General features: G+C 43.6%; 1 protein-coding gene across 19 annotated transcripts in view; it reads left to right on the top strand.

The window, feature by feature from the left end:
• ZNF618 (zinc finger protein 618) overlaps positions 1-21,087 on the top strand; it is a 164,659-nt gene that overhangs the window by 106,176 nt on the left and 37,396 nt on the right. For 15 of the 19 annotated variants that reach the window (XM_069770888.1, XM_069770893.1, XM_069770885.1 and 12 more), the window contains 4 exons: positions 12,596-12,685; positions 14,101-14,136; positions 14,896-14,973; positions 16,019-16,108. In XM_069770888.1, coding sequence (XP_069626989.1) covers positions 12,596-12,685; positions 14,101-14,136; positions 14,896-14,973; positions 16,019-16,108 — 294 coding nt within the window. The remainder of the gene's footprint in view (positions 1-12,595; positions 12,686-14,100; positions 14,137-14,895; positions 14,974-16,018; positions 16,109-21,087) is intronic. The other 4 variants (XM_069770883.1, XM_069770891.1, XM_069770882.1 and 1 more) reach the window with 1 other exon arrangement.

Raw genomic sequence — 21,087 nt, 5'->3', positions numbered from 1 at the left:
TTATGCTGCCAGCAGGTTACTCCTACACAGCTCTTCAATGTACTCCACCATTCAGGAGATGCCTGAGAGCACAGCATATAACTCCTGTCTGTAAGCCCAGAACATCCTTAACCTGGCAGCACCTGACAGCCTCCTTCACTTGTGCCTTAAATTCTAGCATAAACGGGAGCAACTTCCGTAGTACATTTATGCTTGCAGCCCCATAGGTTGAAAACTCCTGGGCCAGATCCCACAAAATCCCAAGACTGATCCCACGTGATACAACCTGTTTTTTCTTTGTGTCTGTTGGCCTTTCTGTGGTGTTGGAACTTTGCAAATAATTTTTTAGAATTAGTATTACCATCTCACAAGTGATGATATCTACCAGGTATTTCAGACTGCCCTATTGTGTTATCAGGTTGCAGGAGGGGTAAAAAGTGGTCTTTGGATCTTGTGTGATGATGTTATGTCACCTCTGCACACCCCAATGAGTGGCTCTTTCCAGACCATCATGGTGTGAAGTTTTTCTGGAGCAGGTCAAAGTTCTGGCACTAAAGAGAGAGTGTCCTGCCTGAACCTCATCTGGAAGGAGGCAGGAGTCTCTCCATGTTGCTGTTTGAAGGGGACAGAGAAGTTACTGTATTTACTGGGAAAAAAATGGGTTTACCAGAGCCCTTAATGGTCCTGTGACTGGACATTGTGGGGAGAGGTATGTGGGAACTGGCAGAACCAAGGACGAGCAGCAAGCCCCTGCATGCCTGAAGCAAGGCTGAGGACAGCAGCCATACAGATGGAAGAGGACCTGCATCCAGGCCGTGGCTAGCAGGGCCGGTGGGAGGCACTGGCTGACCTGAAGTAGTGTTATACCTTCACCCAGGCTGGAGCCCCACCTGAGCAGGAGCACCCTGTGGAGCAGGAGTCAGTGGCAGCTGGCAGAGCACTGCTGCAGCAGGAGCAGCCACAGAGCTGAGCTGCAGAGCAGTAACTCCTATGCCCTGCACAGCAGCAGCCTGTGGCCTCCCTCTTGTCTACCACAAAGGAGGTGGGTTTCAACTGTGCTTTCCTGAGGGAGGAAAAGCTGTTCTCCTGTGGTCAGGTAAACGTGGCATGTGCTGGGGTCAGTCATGGATCTTACTGGAGGAGCTGCCTGAGTTAGGGACCCTGCTGTGAGAAGCATTGGAAAGCCTGTGCAAGAGACAGGCTCATAGCCTGCTGCAAGGCGCCGAGTTAACTGGCATTCATCAGACTGTACGTGAGGGCACTGTGTGTCTGTTCATTAGGAGTAGCTGCTGATTGCTCCTGAAACTAGAGTTCATGACGCTGAGCTAGCATTTGAATGCACTTTTCCTTCTAGTCGTCTGAAGAGAACTCCTTCGCCTTGCTTGCACAAAGACTGGGTAAAAATGACTAGATGAAATTGGTGATTGTCACTGACAAAAATTTGGGCTGGCACTGATAGCTGTGAGCTTGCAAGAATTTTAAAAGTAGATTTGGGCTCCAAAATGTTTCATTGCTTCATAGGTAGAACATCCTGAAGGTTGTTTTTCTAACATGTTCTTCAGAAATTTGCTGTGCAGACAGTTCCTTAACCTCTCAGATGTGAGGCCCTTCCCAGTGCTTTCCCTGCTAGCCCCGGGTGGGACGTTCTGGCAGCTGGCTATCTTAACTGCTCTTTGCTGCAATTAAACTGAAGTCTTGACTTTCCCTCTATGGCCAGACTCGGTCACCCTTCCCAGTTCATAGCAACTTTTTAATGTGTTACGTGTTACTTTCCCTATTGAAGTGAGTTGTGTTACTGCGTTGGGAGTACAAATTTTGTGTAATCGAAGGTTTACACAGATACTGGTATCCTACAGAGAGAAAAACACAGATGTGTCTTCCAGGGAAGACAAGGTGCAGCTGGTAATACAAAGAGTTCTTGAGCTCTTTTGATACAGTCCAGTCTTGAGCATCCTCTCCAGCTCAGCGCTGGCCCTCAAGAAGAGACTGAGAAATGGACGGACTACACTCTCCTCTCGAATGACAGACTGCTGTAGTACAGACCAAAATGAAACTGCAAACTACAATTATAAAATGCTGAGAAGCATTTCAACTCCAAGGCTACCAGTTCTACCAGTGCAATCTAGGGAAGGAAATGCCAGTCAGCATGTTTTCCTTGCACTGCATCACATAAGAGCAAATACCAAGGAAGGCAGGGATGCACAGTGTCTGCTACAGCGTCACAGAGTTAAAAATAACTGGTTTTAAGGATAGATATCATTGTAATACAAGAGGTACCAAAATGGTCTTCAGAGGAGGTACTCCAGTCCCAGCAATGTACATGATGAAGCAGGCAGGACAACCCAGTATCTCTCGGTCTTTGTGTTAATAGCTGAGTGCCATCACCATCCCTCATTCAGAGCTTGACTCCAAGTTTGGGCTTTGCCATAGCCTAAACGGAAGCACATCGCTCTGGTACAGCAAAGCTGGCTGCCAGGGACATTGCCAGCCTGTTCAGCTCTTTCCTGCTGAAGCTCCCACATTGTGGCACAGTTTTTTAGTGGGTGCCTTATGATGCCCGAGTCATTTCTCTTTGCCAGATCTTCAGTCCACCTTATCAAGTACCTAGATGCAGTGAAGCATTTATGCCTCAGTGCAAGATATGTTTTAGTTTGTGATTATATCCCAACTCCTGGTAGCTGTCTGCAATTCTCATCAGATTGGTGATTGGTCAAGCAGCGCGTCTTTTGAAAATTAAATATAACTCTGATGTCATGTGTGAGCTTTATTTTCTCCTTCCCTATTCATAGTAGTATCATACTTGCTTATTATGTGCTAGATTGTACTTGGATGCTGGGCTAAGATAGGACATTTGGTGGTAGGGGGGACACTAACTTTCATCTGGGTCTGAGGATGCTGTAGGCTACAAACAGAATGTTTTTCTTTCCAGTTTCTTAGCCAAATGCATTCAAACCCATCACCTGTGTACAGGACAGCATCCATGAGAAGTGTGTGTCTAGTCTGTGTGACATTATTTAGTTGTAAGGAGAAAAAAAGAAAATTGCAATTTTTCTTTATTTTCCCCAAAATGGAATACATAGTAAATATTTCACAACCCCATAAATAAAAAATGATTGGCCTGATCTTTTAAAAACATATTTCCCTTTGGGCTCTGACTAAGCATGAGAAAGTTCAGCCTAAGAGGGAATTTATTTGAAAAAGCAGTGAAAGGTTAGAAGCAAGGATGTGGGCTGGAATATTCCTTGCAAACGTTAACTGTGGAGGCACACTGCTAATGCCTTGCATGTGCAAAAACATTTTGAGGGTTGTGAATTTAAACTGTGAAATTAATATGTTCAAAATTAAGGTTTTCTTGCCCAGACCTTATGCATACAGGATATGGTGATTTTAATGTTCTGACTAGTGATGGAAAGGTATGTAAGTGGTTTGCTGATGTTAATTTAAGGTTAAGGAAGAACCTTTAGCATCTCTGTTTCTTGATTAATTTTAAATATTCAAATTTGCAACCTTAATGTTTCCTTAAAGTAAATTTTAGCTTTTTATTTCCTTGTACTTTTGGGGGGTACCAGAGCAAAAAATGGAAAGTTCCACTGTTGTGCTTGGTAAAACTTACTAATGCCTTACACAATTAAAAGCCTGATGTAAATGATGTGTGTGTGTGTGCACACCCACGTACACATGCCAAAGTGAATGGTTAGTCATTTACAACTTTGCGATTAATTTTTCCAATGTTCTTATTTAATAATTCTCCTGCTCCTTGGGGAAAGCTATAAAAATGGGTTTTATTTTGCTAATGTGTTTGCATTTTAAGTAGGTAAAGTCTCTTTAGATTCTCATTTGCCTAACAAGTAGATGAATATGTTCATCTTCAAATTTAAATGACCAATGGGCTGAGACCAAGAATAATAAATTTCAGTGCAGGAGAAGGACGTTAAAGAAATAATAAGAAACTTGGTTCTGGGATCTACAGTGTGAAGAAATTTTGACCTCAAGGCCTGAGATACATTCCTTCAGTGCTGTAGTTGTTGCCTTTCACAAAAGCATATTTCTTTGCAGCTCTGGGGCTGGGGTTGTTCATTCTCCCCTGGAACAAGACTTTGGCAAGGTGCAGTGCTGTCCATTGCACCTTAACACAGGTCACTCCTGTCTTGCTCTTATGTTCTCCTTCTCTGAGTACATCGCAGAATGGAATGAGACAGAGTTTATCACTGCAATTTCTCAGGTTTTCTGTAACATGGGAGATCCATATCCCTTTGCCTTTCTCTGCTGCTGTTCGCTAGTTCTGACCCAGCGCCTTCACATTACAGCACCAACGTCTTTTTTGAGGCTGGGTGAAATAGGTAATGGTTCCTGGACCTGTTTTTTGATAGGGTAAATTTGAAGTTGCTTTTCTGACATAACTGTTACACTAAGGGTTCTTCTTGGATGTTCTCACTTTGGGTATCCTATTGGGTGTCTTGCCTTATAACCACATAAGGTGTGCTCAGGAGCATGACACACATGCAGTCATGCTGGAGGTTTTGATGTTCGCGCAGGTTCATAGCTCTGGAGAGGACCAGTTTCTCTGTATGTAGTTTTAATCTAAGGTTTTAGAAAAGGAGGCTTTCAAGTTGTCTATAAATTTGTGATCTTCACATGATCTTACACAGAAAATTGCTAATATACCCATAAAAATTATATTTCTTCCCGTTTCCCAGACACTGACCAAATAGACAATGTTTACAGAAATCTGGATTTCATACTTCGCAACAAATCTTTTACAGAGTTCCTAGGCAGTAAAATTGATGGAGAAATATATTTATTCTACTAGAAAAGGATAAGAATTTTAGTAATCTCAGGCTGTTCTGATCATCCATCAGTTTGTCCTGAAAATGCCAGGAGAGCTTTACTGAAGATGGAAATACATCCCTCCACCGTTCGTTAAGAAGGAATAAACTTTCCATCTTCCAACATGAGTTAAAATTTAGCAACAGAAAAGGTGTACAGACAGCAGTGCTGTTAATTATTCCAAATTCTTCTTTCAGCCTGAACCTTTGTTTCTTGAGCTGCTTGTTGGCGTTTCAACAACGCGGAACCTGAACAGCGCACAAAAACCAAAAACACTTTAGGTATTTTAAGTTCTCAGTATTTTCACTTCTAAGGATATTCATAACCAGGAATGGCAGAGCAATACAAGTATTACCTTCTTAAGACCTCTCCTTTCAACCTGAGCAAAAAGGTTAAGAGTTCTTGATTATCTTGGGTGATTGTAGAGAGGAGGGTTCTGCATCATTCCTAGTTTATTTTAATTTGATTTTGTTCTTTACGAAGTTTTATGGAGCCAGGATCTATTCTTCAGTGCTGCTCAGTCATTTAACTTTCACTTTTCCTTTCCACTTTGGAAACTAGGCAGAGACACTCCATGTGAATTCCCATCTGGAAATCACAGTAAGAACAAAATTTCTAGTCACAGACAAATGAGTAGGAAAAAGTCAAGATGAGGATTACTTTTCCTTTATGAAACTCTCAATGCTACATCATTTAATCTAAACAGTTGTGAAGCAGATAAGTAGTGTGTTCCCAGCCAAACCATTTTGATTCCAGAAGGAGGTTAAAATAAAATGGCCTTTATTGTGTGTTGTGCTGGACAGTGTGGGCTGGACTGAGTTTTTCACTTAAGACAGAGATTCAGCATCCTTATTGATACAAACCTTCCTGTATCAGCAAGTTAGGTATGTACAAGTACACCTATTTTAATTATGCAATTATTGCATAACTGCATCGTTGAGGCTATTAATTGTCATATTGCTGGTAGTAGCACCTTAAGACGCTGTTTTCAACATTCTTTATCTTGCACTTAGTTACAATTCGAATAAAAAAGAATCCATCACTGCCCTGAAGTGACTCTAGAATGAAGAAATATGACACTAAATCTGCTGGCCTTAATTAAATTGTCTGGTGTGTCTGAATTTTGTCATGGAGTCTGAACATCCTGGCTCATAATGCTGATTTTGTGGATGATCGTAAAACGCCATAATATTTTTGCTTTAAATTGCTGATGTTTGCTGTCTGTTTGGATTCAACTTTAACATACTTTTAACTGTGGGAGAAGGAAATTCATTGATGTGTAACATCCTGAGAACGCCTGGGAAGTCTTCTCTCTCTCAACATCCAGTGAGTAGTACCCAAAACAGCTTTTCAGAAAAACGTTTAAAAAAAAAATTACAGTATGTGACTGTCAGACTATTATGAACAAGGGGGCTGTCTTTCAGAAATTAATTCAGGATATTCCCCTCTGTATGGAAGTTCCTGCTAGTCTGGCATCAAGTTTCCAAACCTGGAGGGATTACATACAGCCTTGGATGGTCTGCACTTAAATCTCCATCATTCTGATACATTCAACTGACACGTGGTTTGGATAAAGTATTACAGAATTCATACAGTTCACTGGCCACCTACTTGAAAGCAGCTTAAAAAATGCTGTGAGGTGAAGTCAATCCTGTAGCTACCGAATGCATCTGCAACAGCTCTTCTTAGGAGCTGGGACTAAGCTCTGAAATGCTTCAGCAAGAAACCGAGCAGAAGTCTGTGGCTCCATGCCCTCTCACCTGTCATTTAGCCCCTTGCCAGCTTGAAGGTGAGCTAACATGTTGCACCATTTTTTGGTAATTTCAAGGGACTTGGCCCCTCTGTGTGAGGGTTTGGTTTGGTATTTTGCAGCCTGAGGACCCCTCTTTGTGAAGCATGGGAAGCACCATGCTAGGTTAAGCCAGTGTGTGCCTAGGTATCTCCTGTGTTCCTGACAAAGGCCAAATGTTTGTGGGAAGGAAGTAAATGATCGTGAAATGAGTGATCTTGGAATAGTTTGCCCACAGACAAAGTTTTTTCCTAACCCCCACTTAGGAGCTGGCTTGTAAGGGTTTCTGTCCTTTCCAAATTTCTGGATTTTATTATTATTTAATCCTTACTAATGTAACTCTGGATACTTTAATCCTCTTAAGGGGTTCCTGCTGACTTTGGGCTCAGTCCTGTTCCCTTTTCAAGGAGTTTTGCCATTAGACACCTTCAAGTTGAGTTCTGATGTAGATTGCAACTGATTTTACTGGCAACTCTCTACTTGGCTGTAAAATGCAGTTGTAAAGCTCGTAACTTCTGTGCAAGAACACAGTTTGAATGAGGAGTAGATGGAGGTCTACAGGCAGTAAGCTTTATGTCTGCAAACTTGCATTCTACCTCTCCCCACTGCCAGTCCAGCATCTAGAAGGAAGCCCCTAAAGATGCCAAAGGGTTAGGTCAAAGGAATTGTCTGTGAACCTGCGCGGGGAATATCGTGCCAGATTAGGAAGCCATAAATATGTTCCTTTCCATCTAGGTGCCCCTCTGGCTGCGGAAAGGGAGAAGAAACCTCTCTCCAGAGCTGTCTTTGTGCTGCCCTGGGTGGAATCCACAGAAACAAGTGAGGGTCCCAGATGTTTTTGCTCCCTGCTGTGTTGTAAGGATGCAGTAGCTGCACACTCTGTGTCTTCTTCTGGGGAGGCTGCTCAGGTAGTCTGTGCTCCGGACACAGCTCGGAAAGGTGTTTCCCAGAGGCAAGCATGCAGCACATATCTTAGAAAATGCCATCTTTCCTGTTTCTTTGCATCAGGTGGTTTAGTCGTGGTGGCTTTGGCTCTTACTGAAGTGTGTTGGAGCTGCTCATGGTTCCTTTCAGTGAGGCAGACATACCAGGAAAGATGATATTTTCTTTAGGTACTGCTACACAGCCATTCACTAGCTCCAGCCCTCTCTGTTTATCAACCAGCAGGACTTGTAAGGACTTCAGAATCTGCCAGCAGATTTTCAGGAAACAGTTAAGGAATGTGAAACTGATTATCAGAGCATCTCATGGACTGTCCTGTGATCTACTGGGTGTGGGTGGAGGGATGATGCTGATACTTCATTGTCACATAAGCCTCACTCAGAAAGCCCATTTGCGGGGAGAAATACCACAGCCTCAAATAGAGACATGACAGAAAAATGTATTGCAGGAGGCTTAACTGTAAGAAATCCAGCACCCTCCCCTTTCAGAGATGCTGCTGGACTTCATGAACTGTTTAGGAAACCTTGTTTCCCAAGATGAGCCAGGAATGTGGAATTCTTGGAGTTCGGTGCTTCTTTTGCCACCCTGACCATGGAGCAGGACAAGGAGTGCTGTCTGGACTGCCCTCTTTTCTTTTTTAAATTTTGCTGCTTTTTTCTTGTTTGGGACCCAGAACGCTACTGGATTTTAAGAATCATTCAGCAGGCTGTTGCGGTCTGTTTACATTCAGCAGTTTTGCCCTTCCACATTTGGAGGCTGTCCCTACTAGACAGCTATTTCTGCAGTGCTCTATAAGAGTAGGATCACTTAGGATTCAAGAGTATCTGCAAAGTGCCTAGTTGCCGTGAGAGCTCCTCTATCAAGTAGCTTTTCTGGCTTCTTCCATTTGAAAGGTCAGTATGAATTTTGGGTCAGGTGACAATTGTTCTTCACCTTGGAGAAGTCCTTAAGAAGCTCCTGCAGCCTGCTGTGCAGAGACCCCATCATTCCGGACCCTTGACGGGATGTGCTGTCATCATTGCGGGGCTGTTATCTGGATGATGTATGTAACTGTTTCCAGTTTGGGTTTCTGTGATGCTGTGCAGAGCTCTTAGAGCCCAGTGGAAACTAGTTTGTACACAGTTTCTTGTGGTCTCGGATTCCTGCACTTAGGAGGGTGGTTTAAGTGATCTGTATTTTTAGCTTGTGATACAGAAGTCCTGACCTTTCAACAAATTTCTGATTGCTATCGTTCCCTTCCTGGGTTTCTAGAGCAAAATCCACTGAGGCCCTGGGCCAAGTGCCCTAAGGACAGAAGCCTCTTCTGTCTGCCACTGTTGGTCATGTGTTTTCTACCCTCCCTGTTTCCTGCCAAAATGAAATACATGCTTTCTTCTCTGCTGAATATTTGAAGCAAACAAAAAAAATCTCAAAATATTTAATGCAACATCTGGGAAGAAAGATGACCTGGCTGATCATTCCTAGGGCAGGGTATTTAAGCAGCTACGAGTCATTGCTGAACACAGACCACACGACAAGAGGCAGCCAGCAGCAGCCCCTGGAGACAGGCAGAAAAAAGCAGCACATTCCCTGTCTTTTACAAGCAGAGCAGACAAAAATACTTGCAGGTCCCATGGAGTTACTTCTTGGGGTACTTGAAAAACCTGCCTCTGCCATCTCAGTATGTCAGTCCTTTATATCTGAGGAACTGCCTTGTAACAAGGTGGTTGCTTGCCTTTTCTAGTAAGATGTGATCCTGTATTTTGGTGCATGTATAGAAGTATGCAAGGCCATTACTCCGTAGATCTCTTCTGGAATCACTGCTCCCCTTGGAAGGACTCATGAGCATGAAGGAGGAATGATATTTGCTGGAGTTTGGGTTTTAACTAGGTGTCTTTTGAGCATTTTGAAACTCTAGGTTTGCAGCGGTGTAATACAGTGATTTTTCAGCTTGCAACAAGGATGTGTTCTGCAGGACTGTTGCTCGAACACCATTAAGGGACAGCACTGAACCTCTGTGCTAGTGGGCTAATTAGTATCTTTACCTGTATTTTTCCTTAAGTCCTAATAGTGCCTGGTTTTGCTTTTGGTGGAGCTGCACTGTGTTAATGTCTATCTGGTGATAGGAGAGAGCTTGAATCTGAGCAGACTTGCTTAAGTAGCATTAGTTTGGCTATGTCTGGTACCATCTCTTCAGAGGTTTAGGGATGGGGTTTTCAGTATGGGCTTGCAGGCACACCTGAGCACTTGAAGCCCCTTGTAGCTCTTCCCTTTGAAAGCTATGTTGTTACATATATTGGGTATGGTGCCCAGCTAGAGTCTACCTTGGTGTAGTAGCTATAACCCAGAGCAGGAAAAGTACTACTGTACAGGCTAATTTTGCTCAGTGAGTTTCTTGCTAAGAAAGCTGTTGCTGCTGGGAACAGCACTGGAAGTATTCAACAGCTGTCAGCAAAGACAGCTTTATTGGGTAAGAAGGAAGAAGTCTGGTGCTTCCATGCAGCCCTGGAAGAGTGACCGTTGTTCAGAGAGGGTAAAGCTTAGCTACACATCGGCAGTCTCGTGATACTTTCTGAATTCTCTGTAAACCTCCTCGTCTCTGAGACTTGGCACCATTTGCTGGGTGTTATCTCCTTTAAAGAGTTGAGGAAGAGATTAGTACCAATACCAGTTGGAACAAATTCTTAACTCCTCATAATGACTTGTTTCACTATAATCTCTGGAGCTCATTCTTCCTTAGGGACAACAGCCCCCTAACAAAACAAGCAAAACCCTATTCTCTTGGGGCATGCTGTTACACTTTTTATTGTGTTTTCATTTTCCCCACGCTGCCTCGGGAAGGAAGTGGTCATACCCAGCATATGCTACTCAAGTTTCTGCTGTTGACAGTGAGATCCCCACAATCTTTACTAAGTTAGAGACTACAACTAGCCATGCCTGTTTGAGTCTGTGAAATAGTGTCCCTCTAGCATTTAGTTTTATTCTATTCTAACAAGTCTCCTTATTTACTGAGCAGTTTTCTTCTAAACTAAGGTCATAATAGTTTTCTTCCTCCAAATGGAGGTATTGAAAATGGTTGGTATTTGGTACTCCTTTGAAGAATTAGTCTTCAGTTCATTTACCGCATGGTTCATTACACTTCAGAAATGAGGTTGGTTTCTTGTCTAGGGGACACCAGTGATGTGGGACTGATTACTGATGACATGTTATGAATTTTCTCTGCTAATAATTGACTGTATTTTTTTTTTGCAACAGATACACAAATATTCACTAGCAGTCATTAGATTCGCTTTGTTGTCAGAAAGGGTCCAGAGTAGATTGAGACCCTTAGTTCCCATGTATGGCCACAGAAAGAGACTGCATAAGATTTATAATGAAACATAGTTAAATGTGACCCACCAGTGCTTTTATCACTTGAATGTTCTTGCAGTCATGTTTTGCTTCTCCTCCTTCTCTTCCTTAAGCAATGCACTGTCAGAAGCAGTGAAACCTTTTCATCTCGGTATATATGCCTGGGCTCTGTCTCACTTGTTCAGCCTAGACTTTTAAAAATCCCTTAGATCTAGCTTAGCATTGCTGTGTTCTGGTTAAGATACAAATATTTTTTGGTAGCGGGGTAAAGTTCCCATGCTCAGCTGTGTAACACCTTTTGTATTTGGCATTTTTTTTCTTATAGATCACCATAGCTTCTACTTTCATTCTGCCAAGCAGAATAAAGGGTGGAAAATGGTTCTTCATTTAGTGTTGAAACCCCATGGGCTGATGGACTGCAGTAGTGAACCCAAGTGAGCGATTAGACTGTACCAATGCATACTAGCTTAAAATATTTATTTTAAAAATAAAATTATTGAGAAGTAAAATAAAAGCTTACTTAATGTGCATACTCTGGTATGTTTGAACACAGTATGGAAGAGGTAAAAACAAGACTTTATCTTTGCTAAACATATGGATACGTGAATACAAACAACTGAGCTACTGCAGGGGGGCTTACTGAATCTACTGGAGCTTACTCATCTATGGAGCCTCGGTAGCTGATGTGTACATTCCTAGCTTGATCCTGTTGTGAAGTAAAACATTAGTTTCAAGATCCTTTGTGGCTACACAAGCTGATGTGGTTTACTTTGTTTGCAATGGTCTAGTAGCACGCAACCGATCAGCTACTGTGGTTGCCTGACAAGTACAATGCTGCAAGTTGCAGTGGGGTGACTACTTAGGGATGTCAGTCTGTACCCCGAGGTGTATGTCAGACATCAGAAGATGGAAAAACCCGACCAAGTTGACAAGTGAAATTTTCCTCTTACACTGATGTGATAGCTGAGCCAAAGACATTCATTGTGCTCGGTCAGACCAAAATGAATTCATAAGCATCTTGAGCTTTTTTGCATCTGTCTTCCCCCCACAGCTTTGGTGAAGGGGGTCTGTTGTTGCTGGGGAGAAGGGAGGGGAGTCTGGGGTACAAACATACATGAAACCAGGCTCCATCAGTCCTTCTGTTCATTGAGCACCTTACTGTTCTGCGTGTTTTGGATTGTTGGTTCTCTTTGGTTTTGTTTGTTATAACGTGCCCATATGGGGTCTTAGATGCAGTTAGTATTCAGTAAGCAGCAGCAGTGAGAACCAAGTGGGGTATGAGCATGTAGGCACATGCAGGCCATGTTGTAGTTGGCATATTAAGACTTTGACTTCTAATAGCTCATACATTGGCTCTGTGTTTAGTTCTGCCAGTTTGTCCCCATCCTGACCAGTACTTGCCTGCTGTAGCCCTGAACTTCCAACGGAGATTTCAGCAGGCCCTGTTGCTCTGCGTCTTCATTGCTTTGCTGTGAGGTCTTCTGGAGGCTGTACTGGAGAGCAGAGCTGCTTGAATAGGAAATAGCAAGTCAGAATATGCCCCAAGCCATATGGTGTGGGGCACACAAGGGACATTGTGAAGCAGTGGTTGTCTGTTTGCCTTAGAGATTTGACAGAGTGTGTGGGATGAGTGTAACTGCATGGGGGTGTCTGATTGAGCAGCGTTGTCTGCAGTGCTTGCTTTTTATCTCAAAGTTTCTAAAGTGGCCTGTTTTCTTCTTTCTACAGACAATTTTAGGTACACGTGTGACATTTGTGGGAAAAAATATAAATATTATAGCTGCTTCCAAGAGCACAGAGACCTGCATGCTGTGGATGGTGAGTACTGTTTTGACACTCAGACACCCAAACTAGAATGAGAAGTCATTGGGGAAGGCAAAATGTGGTTCTGCAGGACCGTGCGGCCCATGATGTACAGGACATTGCACAGCATGGCTTGCTCGCCTTTGCAGTGGAGGCACAGTCCACAGGCACTGCAGGAAGAAGTTTGCTGTGCTTGATTCTCTTTGCGTACATCAAAATAACACCCTCTGCTGGGACCTGTGGTCCTTGCAGTCCTGTCTTTGTTAAGGTTCATGGTTAGGATGGATATGCTACAACTGAGTGCCACAAGGTAAATTGTCAGTCTGGCTACTCGCTGGGTAAGAGTTGGTTGCCTTTTCGTTTCTGACTTTACAGGTTTGTTCCCAACATGCTCCTCTGTAAGAAACCACATTTCAAAGTTGAGAACTGTTATTTCATTCTTATTAATCACTGTGGTAGTGAACTGATGCAGTTGTCAGTGGACCTTACAGGCCAGTTTTTCGTCTGTGAATGTAGATGTGGCCTAGGCTGGTGACACTTGGACAGAAGCCAACACCCTCCTCCAGAAGCAGTGTTTGTTCTTTCTACGTTAGGGGAAATAGAAGCAACAACATACTGGCTTTGGCTTGCTCCCTGCTTACTGGGCATCTAAAGCTCCTCTACTCAGAGCCCACATATACTCCAGTCCCTCACTGTGTATGCTGCAAGCCTGTCAATACTGCTCCTTACTTGGCCAAGGAGGGAGCACTGGCAGAGGTTTAGAAAGAGGCTGCTTGGAAAGCAGAAGTTTTTGAATGGCTGGACTGTCTCAGAAAAGCAAGTGTTTTCTCACAATATGTGGCGTTCAAAAAAAATTGCTGTTTTTAACAGGAACTTGTGGACATCTAAACATGCTCTAAGAACAGCCAGTGTTCTCCTGCAGTCCACCACTGCAACCTCCCTTCCTCCCATGGGGAGCCAAAATTAAATTACTGGGACTGAAAGTCACTGTGAGATGGACATGTCTGCTTCTGTCAGAAATGTGTCTTCATAGCTATGGTTCAGGGAGCTCTGCCTAGGATTATGAGAGGGCTTTGGAAACAGCTTCCACTTGTGTCTTGCAAGGACATTTTATCTCAGTTCCTCCAAGGGGATAGTTGTGTTTTAGCAAACACAAGTGTGAGGCAGCTGTGCTTCTGAACTTCACGTGGGGCTGTGTCAGTGTCAGAACAAAGGCCTTGAGAATCTGTGTATATTAGGGCTGGGCATGCTCCAATAGTTCCTGTGTGAATGCTGCTGGGAAGAGGAGGGACTGGGGCACACAGCCTGGTTTATTCTGTGGGGCTGAAATATGCTGAAGCGATACGTGAAATACAGGAGGAAAACAAGGCCGTTTAAGAGGATTTAATTTCTGTTTTGTTTCTTCCCCTCCTTCTTCTATTCTGTGTTAGTTTTTAGTGTGGAAGGGGCCCCAGAAAACCGGGCAGGTAAGCCGAGATCCTTTGTGTGCTTTATTTCACAAACTTTTTCAAGAATTCAGTAGTTCAGGCACAGCAGGTCTGATTCTACGCTTGTAAGAGTCGAAGGGAGTTTTGTCACTGATTGCAGTGGGAGAGGGAGCACCCTCTCTCCCTCCCCCAATGTCTACAGCCAGTAGGTTGATGCCCAGCCCTAGTAGGTACCAGGCTTTTGTTGTACATACAATTGATCAGGCTTCTGAAAGTCAAAGAAGCAGATGTCTCATGTCTTCGGTGATTTAGTGAATTGTTCAAGGCATAAATTAAATTATTTTATAAAATGGGTTGGGTTCTGATTTGTTGCTAGCTGTGCTGTTAGATGGTAGAAAGTCACTGGTCAGTATTTGTTAAGCTGACTTGTTTGCAGACTGCATTACCGTGCCCACTGTCAGACAGTGTAACATCATTAGATAGGAGATGCGCTGGAAGAAGATCAGAAAATATGGATCAGGCTTTGCAATGTGTTTGTTCAGTCTTTCTCTGTATTTTTTAAACATTATATACCTACAAGGCATGTTACTGGGCTGGAAGTGGGGGTAATCCTGGGGCATCTGAGGAGAAGGAGGGACAAGTCAGAGAGAGGGATCATTTGGTTTATAATTCCTGTCTTGAATTCTTGTTACAGATCGAAATGTCATTACAGATGCAGGAGCATTCAGTGCCCATGCAGCTGTAGAAGGAAAACCTGAGGGTGTTGTCAGCTCTCTTGCTGGTTCTGTTCTCTTGCAGACCCCTATGACCAGGCCGTCATAGCAGCAGATGAAGTGAAGGAGGAGGAGCCAGAACCGTTCCAGAAGATTGGTCCAAGTATGAGTTACTATACAGCTTCAAATATGAAAGAGAAAGCACAAGGGTTTTAAATCTGGCATTAGCTGGAGTACCTCTAGGAAAACCAGAAAGCACTGTGTTACACAGGGGTGTTGGGACCTTAAGGGTGCTGAAAGATATGTTTAGGTTCAAATGAACACCAAACACCAACAGTCCTGGCCCTAAGAAATGCAGCTTTGTGACATTTTCTGCTCAAGAGCTCTGCAAAGAGAAGAGGAAAGAGGTTCAGGAGAAAAGCAAGCTGGCAGCGATTAGAGAGGGTCTTAAGGTGTATTGACAGAGTTGGCAGGTGATTGCATTCACTTTGCCACTGTGGTGGGTTCATCAAACAGATCAGAGTGAAACAAAGAGAGGACCAGACTTTGCCGAAGCATTTCTCCGAATTCTTCGTTTTGGAAACAATTGATTAACCCTGGATTTTCCTTTGGCTTGCAGCTTGCTGTCAGTTCTGTGCTTCCCAGCACTGGCAGGAGTGGGAGGTGTCAGTGTGTGGTTGTGCTACTTCATTATTTTAAGTACCCCCAAAGCAGGAGTTAGCACAATTACTACAGAAAAGCCCCTCCTCATGCAACAGAAATCTACAATCCCAATAGAAAAGTTCTGTAATTAAGACTTAAACTTGACAACATGTTTCCTAGTTTGACTGTTCCTGTTTTCCACCTATCACAGAGTTGTCTATAACCGGAAGACAAAACTGTGTCGTCTGTAATACAGACTTCAGAAATGGATTCTCTCCTTTGTTTTGCATACTTACTTGCTGCAATTTTGGGATAATCTCCTGGAGCTTGTTCAGTTCTACTGGACTTTTTATGCATGCTCCATCCCTCTGGACACCGGTTTAACTGTTTCCTTTGTTGGGGAAAAGGATGTGTGAATTACAGGGCAGATAAGTTCCAAGTGCACAAGGAATATGCTCTAGTTTTTGTCACCTGGCCAGTTTCTGTGTAAAAAGTCGGGAAGCTGGTGATGGTGTGAGAGGGTCCTGCGCTCCTTTCTGATCTTTGTATTTGTTTCATCTTCACAGAAACTGGCAATTACACCTGTGAATTCTGTGGCAAGCAGTACAAATACTACACTCCCTACCAAGAACATGTGGCACTGCATGCACCTATTAGTGAGTATCCTGCTGGAGATCTATTTCATTACAGACTGTGTTTTACAGTGGTTGGTGGTAAACATGAGGGTTGCAGGATAGAATACCATTCTTGTGGATCCTTCCACTGGACCTGTGGCATTGCAGCTGGCAGGACGTAGATCATGTGCTGACCAGGGCACTCTAAAGCTGAGCTGGAATCTCCTTGCAAAGGGACATTGTTACTGTTAGATCTGTAATGTCACTGAACTTTTACCAAAGTCCATGCAATTATATGTATGTTCCTTGGGGGTTTGATATTTTATTTTGTTGTTTAACTCTCCTAAATAAAACTGAACATACATGCTAGGGAAGAAGCATCTTTCTTACGAGCTTCTGAGAAATTATTTCAGACAGTGAGATAAAACTGGTTTGCAAAATCATGTAAATGACCTTGGCAGCTTGCTACTAAATCACAGGCAATAAAATATTTATTTCAGGAAGCTCGGGGAAAGGCAGTTCTCAGCATACTACACGACACTACGATCTGCAGTCTGGAGGGACACTACGGTCTGCACTCCCCAGACAAAGGGGAGGTTTTAATGAGCACTTAAGTGTAATTCAGCACAAAATTTTAGTAAAATAGTTGAGAGAAATTCTTGCTACATGCTGGTTTTGGATCCTTTAAAAGTATGCAGAGAAGTTCTTCACACCTGAACTTCATGCTTCTTTCATAGCACTGCCCTGTGCTTTATTGCGATTTTAATGCTGTGAGCCAGCATGGTTGCTCTTTGCCTATGTCTGTCCAGCTGCCAGCGTTTTGGCTGATGATGAGGATGGATGACCTGAGCTCATTAGCTTAGTGGGTTTCTTCAGCTGCTCATCCGCAGCCAGCAGAGGGAGCGCACACTCCTTCCTCACCAAATTCAGCTTTAGTTAGGTTTTTAAGTTATTATTATAAGGAAGCTTTGGTTTTAGACATGCATAGAAATAAATTTGGAACATAGTCCACCAGACTATCACTTTTAAGGTGGGTCAAGGCTTGGTGGCTCTTGACAGCTCCCATGCAGGTTCTCTGAAGCCTGGAGATGGACCAAGATTGTGGTAGAAGGTGTAGGGCATAAAATAACCTCTACCACCATCATCACAAAGTTAGTCTTATTATCTCCCATCTGCCTGAGGGAACCAACCCAGTGCTTATGATTGCACACATAACAGTTACTCCTAAACATCCCTGCACCCCCAAACTCTACCTCTTAATTCAGGTGTTTTCAGGTCCTCAGAAAAGCTGTTGGTGGTGATCAGCAGTGGGTCAATCTCCTAGTATAGATGGGCCCTCAGACACCAAGTCTTTGGTGTCTCTAGTCCACCCCTGTACAGATAGCTAGGGAGCAGTATGCTGTAAGGACTGCGCATTGAATCTGTGCTCAGCAATAGCAGATTCTTATCTTCCCAATACTTCCCATTTCAAGGGGATTTATCACTATGGATATCTCTCCACCCTCCCAACCATCTGTAGTAATAGGCTGCAGTTGCTGGTTCCAGTCCAAGCTCTCCAGCATAAAAGAAAAACGAAACTGTTCTTCTCTGAGAGGTATTTGCCTGGAGTGGGCTCTGCAGGTCTGACTGCAGATACAAATGGTCCACACAGATACTGCCCTTCTCCCTGTGCAGAGTGCAGCTGCAGGGTCCTGATGCCCAGTTTTTGACTACTGGAAGCCAGTTTTGGAGGAGGAGGAGGCACATCCTTTTGGATGCTGGGGTTGAAGCCATTCTTGCACCATGGTTTTCTGCAGTAACCTTTGTGAAAGCAAAAGAAGCTGCCCCTGCTGCAGACCAGACCTGAAGTCACGGAGATGTGCATATGGGTTTTCAGTCCTTTCAGCAAATATCTTTAACTGTGAGGACACTTCAGATCAGATCAGCATAATATTTTCATAAGGTTTAACCCCCTCCCCATAAACTTTTCTTTTTCCTTTTTTTTTTTTTAACCTTTTTTCTTTTTCCTCTCCTAGCTCCCATGATGAGTAAGATTTATGATTTACAGGGACAAACCACTAACCCTGATGAGCTTACAGGAGAGGGCGTGATGAGCTCCCAAGGCAGGCTGGCCAGTACGTCCTCCCACCTTTCTACTGCTCATACTCTGCTCTTCCTATAAATCAAGGTCCTGTGAGACAGCTGCAAACACATGTCTTTTGAAAAGCACAGCTGGCTTTTCTCAGGCTCTAGCAGTTAGAAGTAGTAAAGCTGAGACGGTGTTTTTACTCTGGTCTTGGTTCTTCTAGTTATAAGGCAAATGTTGAAAAATTAGCCATAGTGGGAGCAGGTAGGGTGAACACTTCAGCATTACCAATTCAATTTTCTGGGTCTCTCTGTGTGAGTGCAAGCTTCCCTTCCGGAGCCTGTCTTTCTGGTTTTCTGTGATAATGGATAAAAATTCATTGAAAATGGGCTAAAACAAGGACTTATATCCTGCAGGGTCAACAGGACCTTGCAGGATAATTTTTGGTCAGTGCTGCTGGATACCTGCTGTCTGGAAAAGAGCTCTGCTGTGGCGTTCCCTGGAATTGTTAATGCCAAATGTCTCCTTTGAAAGTTCCCTTTTATTAGTGAGGAGTACGGGCTTTTTCATATGCTTAGAACTGGGCTATTCCTCTTTTAAAATACATATTCTCATGCTGTTTATGTCATCCTGTTCACTCTTTCCAAGAAGGGTGTCAAGAGGCTGTTTCCAAAAAAAAGTGGATTGTAGGCACATTCATTGTCCCAGTTTTAGAAATGTCTCTGAATGGAGGTGCACAAGGGGAGGGTTCAGAGATTTTTCTGTCCACCAGGCTCTGTCTTCTCTGCAAGATGGAACTTATTTAATGACATTTGCAGGTTGCTGGGCTATTGTGATTGCTGTGCAGAGAAAACCTAGTGTGTTTGGGACGTGGACTAACTAGAAAAGCCAACAAGAGTGGGTTTTAGCTTGGTAAGTCCAGGCTCAGGAGTGTGCACTTACCTCATCCTCTTCTGGTAACTGCAGGTAAGGCAACAGACTCCCTGGTCATGGAAGTATGTGGTGAGAGCGCTAAAATTTGCACAGCTATCCATGTCTGTTGCTTCCAGGATGAAAATCTAAAGTGGTGTCAGGGCCCTGAGTGCACTAAGAGGTCTTAATGGCCCTGACCAGCCTGAGCTGGTCCCTGCCTGAGCTACACCGTAGTATGTTGGTCTCCAGCTCAGTTGCAGACATGCCCATAGCTGGCCGTGGATGCCATTGGTCTGTACACCAACCTGTAGACTGACTTTCCAGCTTGATGTTAACCCTGTCTCATCACTCTGGATCTCCCTGAAGATCACTGGTATGTGTCTGGCCCTGGTTGACCTCACCAGAGGTTATCCTGCCACTGACCTCTGGCTTGACTTCCCAGCTTGACCACAGTCCTGTCTCATCGCCATGAACTTCCTGATGATCTGGACTCTTGGTTGAACTTGGCTGTCATCTCTGGTCCTGCCTTGCTCACCTCTCTTAGGGGCTGTGGGATGGGCCCCGGCTGTCGAAGACCCTGCCCTGCCAGCCCCGTGATCATACTTGGCTCCATAGGGGACAGACAGACCTACATCCACCCTGACACCTGAGATGCTCAAGGAAGCCTCTGCTCAATTACTTTTCTTATTGTGAAGGACACTGGATACAATTCATTCATCAAAAGTGCTTAAACACAGTGTTTCTTGAAGGCAGCTGCCATCATGGCTTTTCCTCTTGGGGAAAGGGATCCTTTTTGGTAGCACGTGTAGTTTCCACACAGGTCCTGCCTAACCAAGAAAAAAACAGATCCAGATGCCAGTTGGATGGTGTGTCTTTGCCTCCTTCATCTCAGTGAGTGAAATCTGTGAGTTAGATGTTTTTCCTACTCTCTGATCCTACAGTGCGTTAGCAACGGGCTCCACTGGCAATATTTGTATGTATGTATAAAGCAGCACATTAAGAATTTGGTAGGTTTGAGCACAGGGTTTTTCCCATGGAAACACCTGTTTCCAATAGCAGAGGTTTCCACTCAGCATCTTGATTTTCAGGCCATTGTTAAGGAATCACTTTCCATCATATTCATTAAAGATAGGTTTTTCTCCAGAGATGACGGTATAATTCCATCTGAACCATCCAAATGGTTCTTTACTGATCCTGACAAGATCTTTCTGAAAAAATGTGGTACACTAATTATTAGTCAGAATTTTTACCTGGTAAAAGCGAAGTTACTGATAATCTGATCTCTGTTCTGTTGTGGTGCATCGTGGTAGCGTGTGGATTTATGCATCTTTCAAGGAGACATGTTAAAATGTCTGCGAGATTTTCTACTTACTGCTGCAGCTTGCCATTCACAGGGCTTCAAGGTCTTACCAAAACCAGGAAAGCTGGGAGGGACCACTGTGATCTCTAGACTGACCGGAGTAGCACATGCTGTAGGATTGCCTTGATTTAATTACGTATATGTTTTAGAGGCATCTAATCTTGCTGTTAAGAGTGACAGAAAATACAGCAACCTATTAAGGTAATTATTTTGATGAATTATTGCCCTCACTAATTTAAGACTCAAAATATCCAGCTGTAGCTTTCAGACACTGGATCCTGTTTATAACTTTGTCTGCTATGTGAAGGAGGACTAAGTTACCAAATTTCTGTCCTTTCTAGACCTCTGTATAGCCTGCTGTCAAGTCACTTCATACTAACTAACCTCCCAGTTAAGCCAAAGGAATGACTTGATCTTTCCATTGTAAGGTATGCTGTTCTTGTCTTTTATTTATCCTCTTGCCTTCTCATCTGAATATTCTCAAGTCTGTTAACGACCTTCATGAAGGGCATGCACCAGCACTGGGTCTAGTGAAGGAACTGAGAGCTGACATTGTCTTCCTGATCACCTTTGAAAGTGCCCTGATTGCATACCCAAAGAGTACCTCAGTCTTTTTAGCTACATCGTTGCCCTGGGAGTTCCTCTACAGCCATCATGACCAAGCGCGGCAATGAACAAGCTCTT

This window comes from Haliaeetus albicilla, chromosome 26 (assembly GCF_947461875.1).
Source record: "Haliaeetus albicilla chromosome 26, bHalAlb1.1, whole genome shotgun sequence".
In the NCBI taxonomy this organism is placed as follows: domain Eukaryota; kingdom Metazoa; phylum Chordata; class Aves; order Accipitriformes; family Accipitridae; genus Haliaeetus; species Haliaeetus albicilla.
This window is presented reverse-complemented; position numbering and strand designations above follow the sequence as displayed.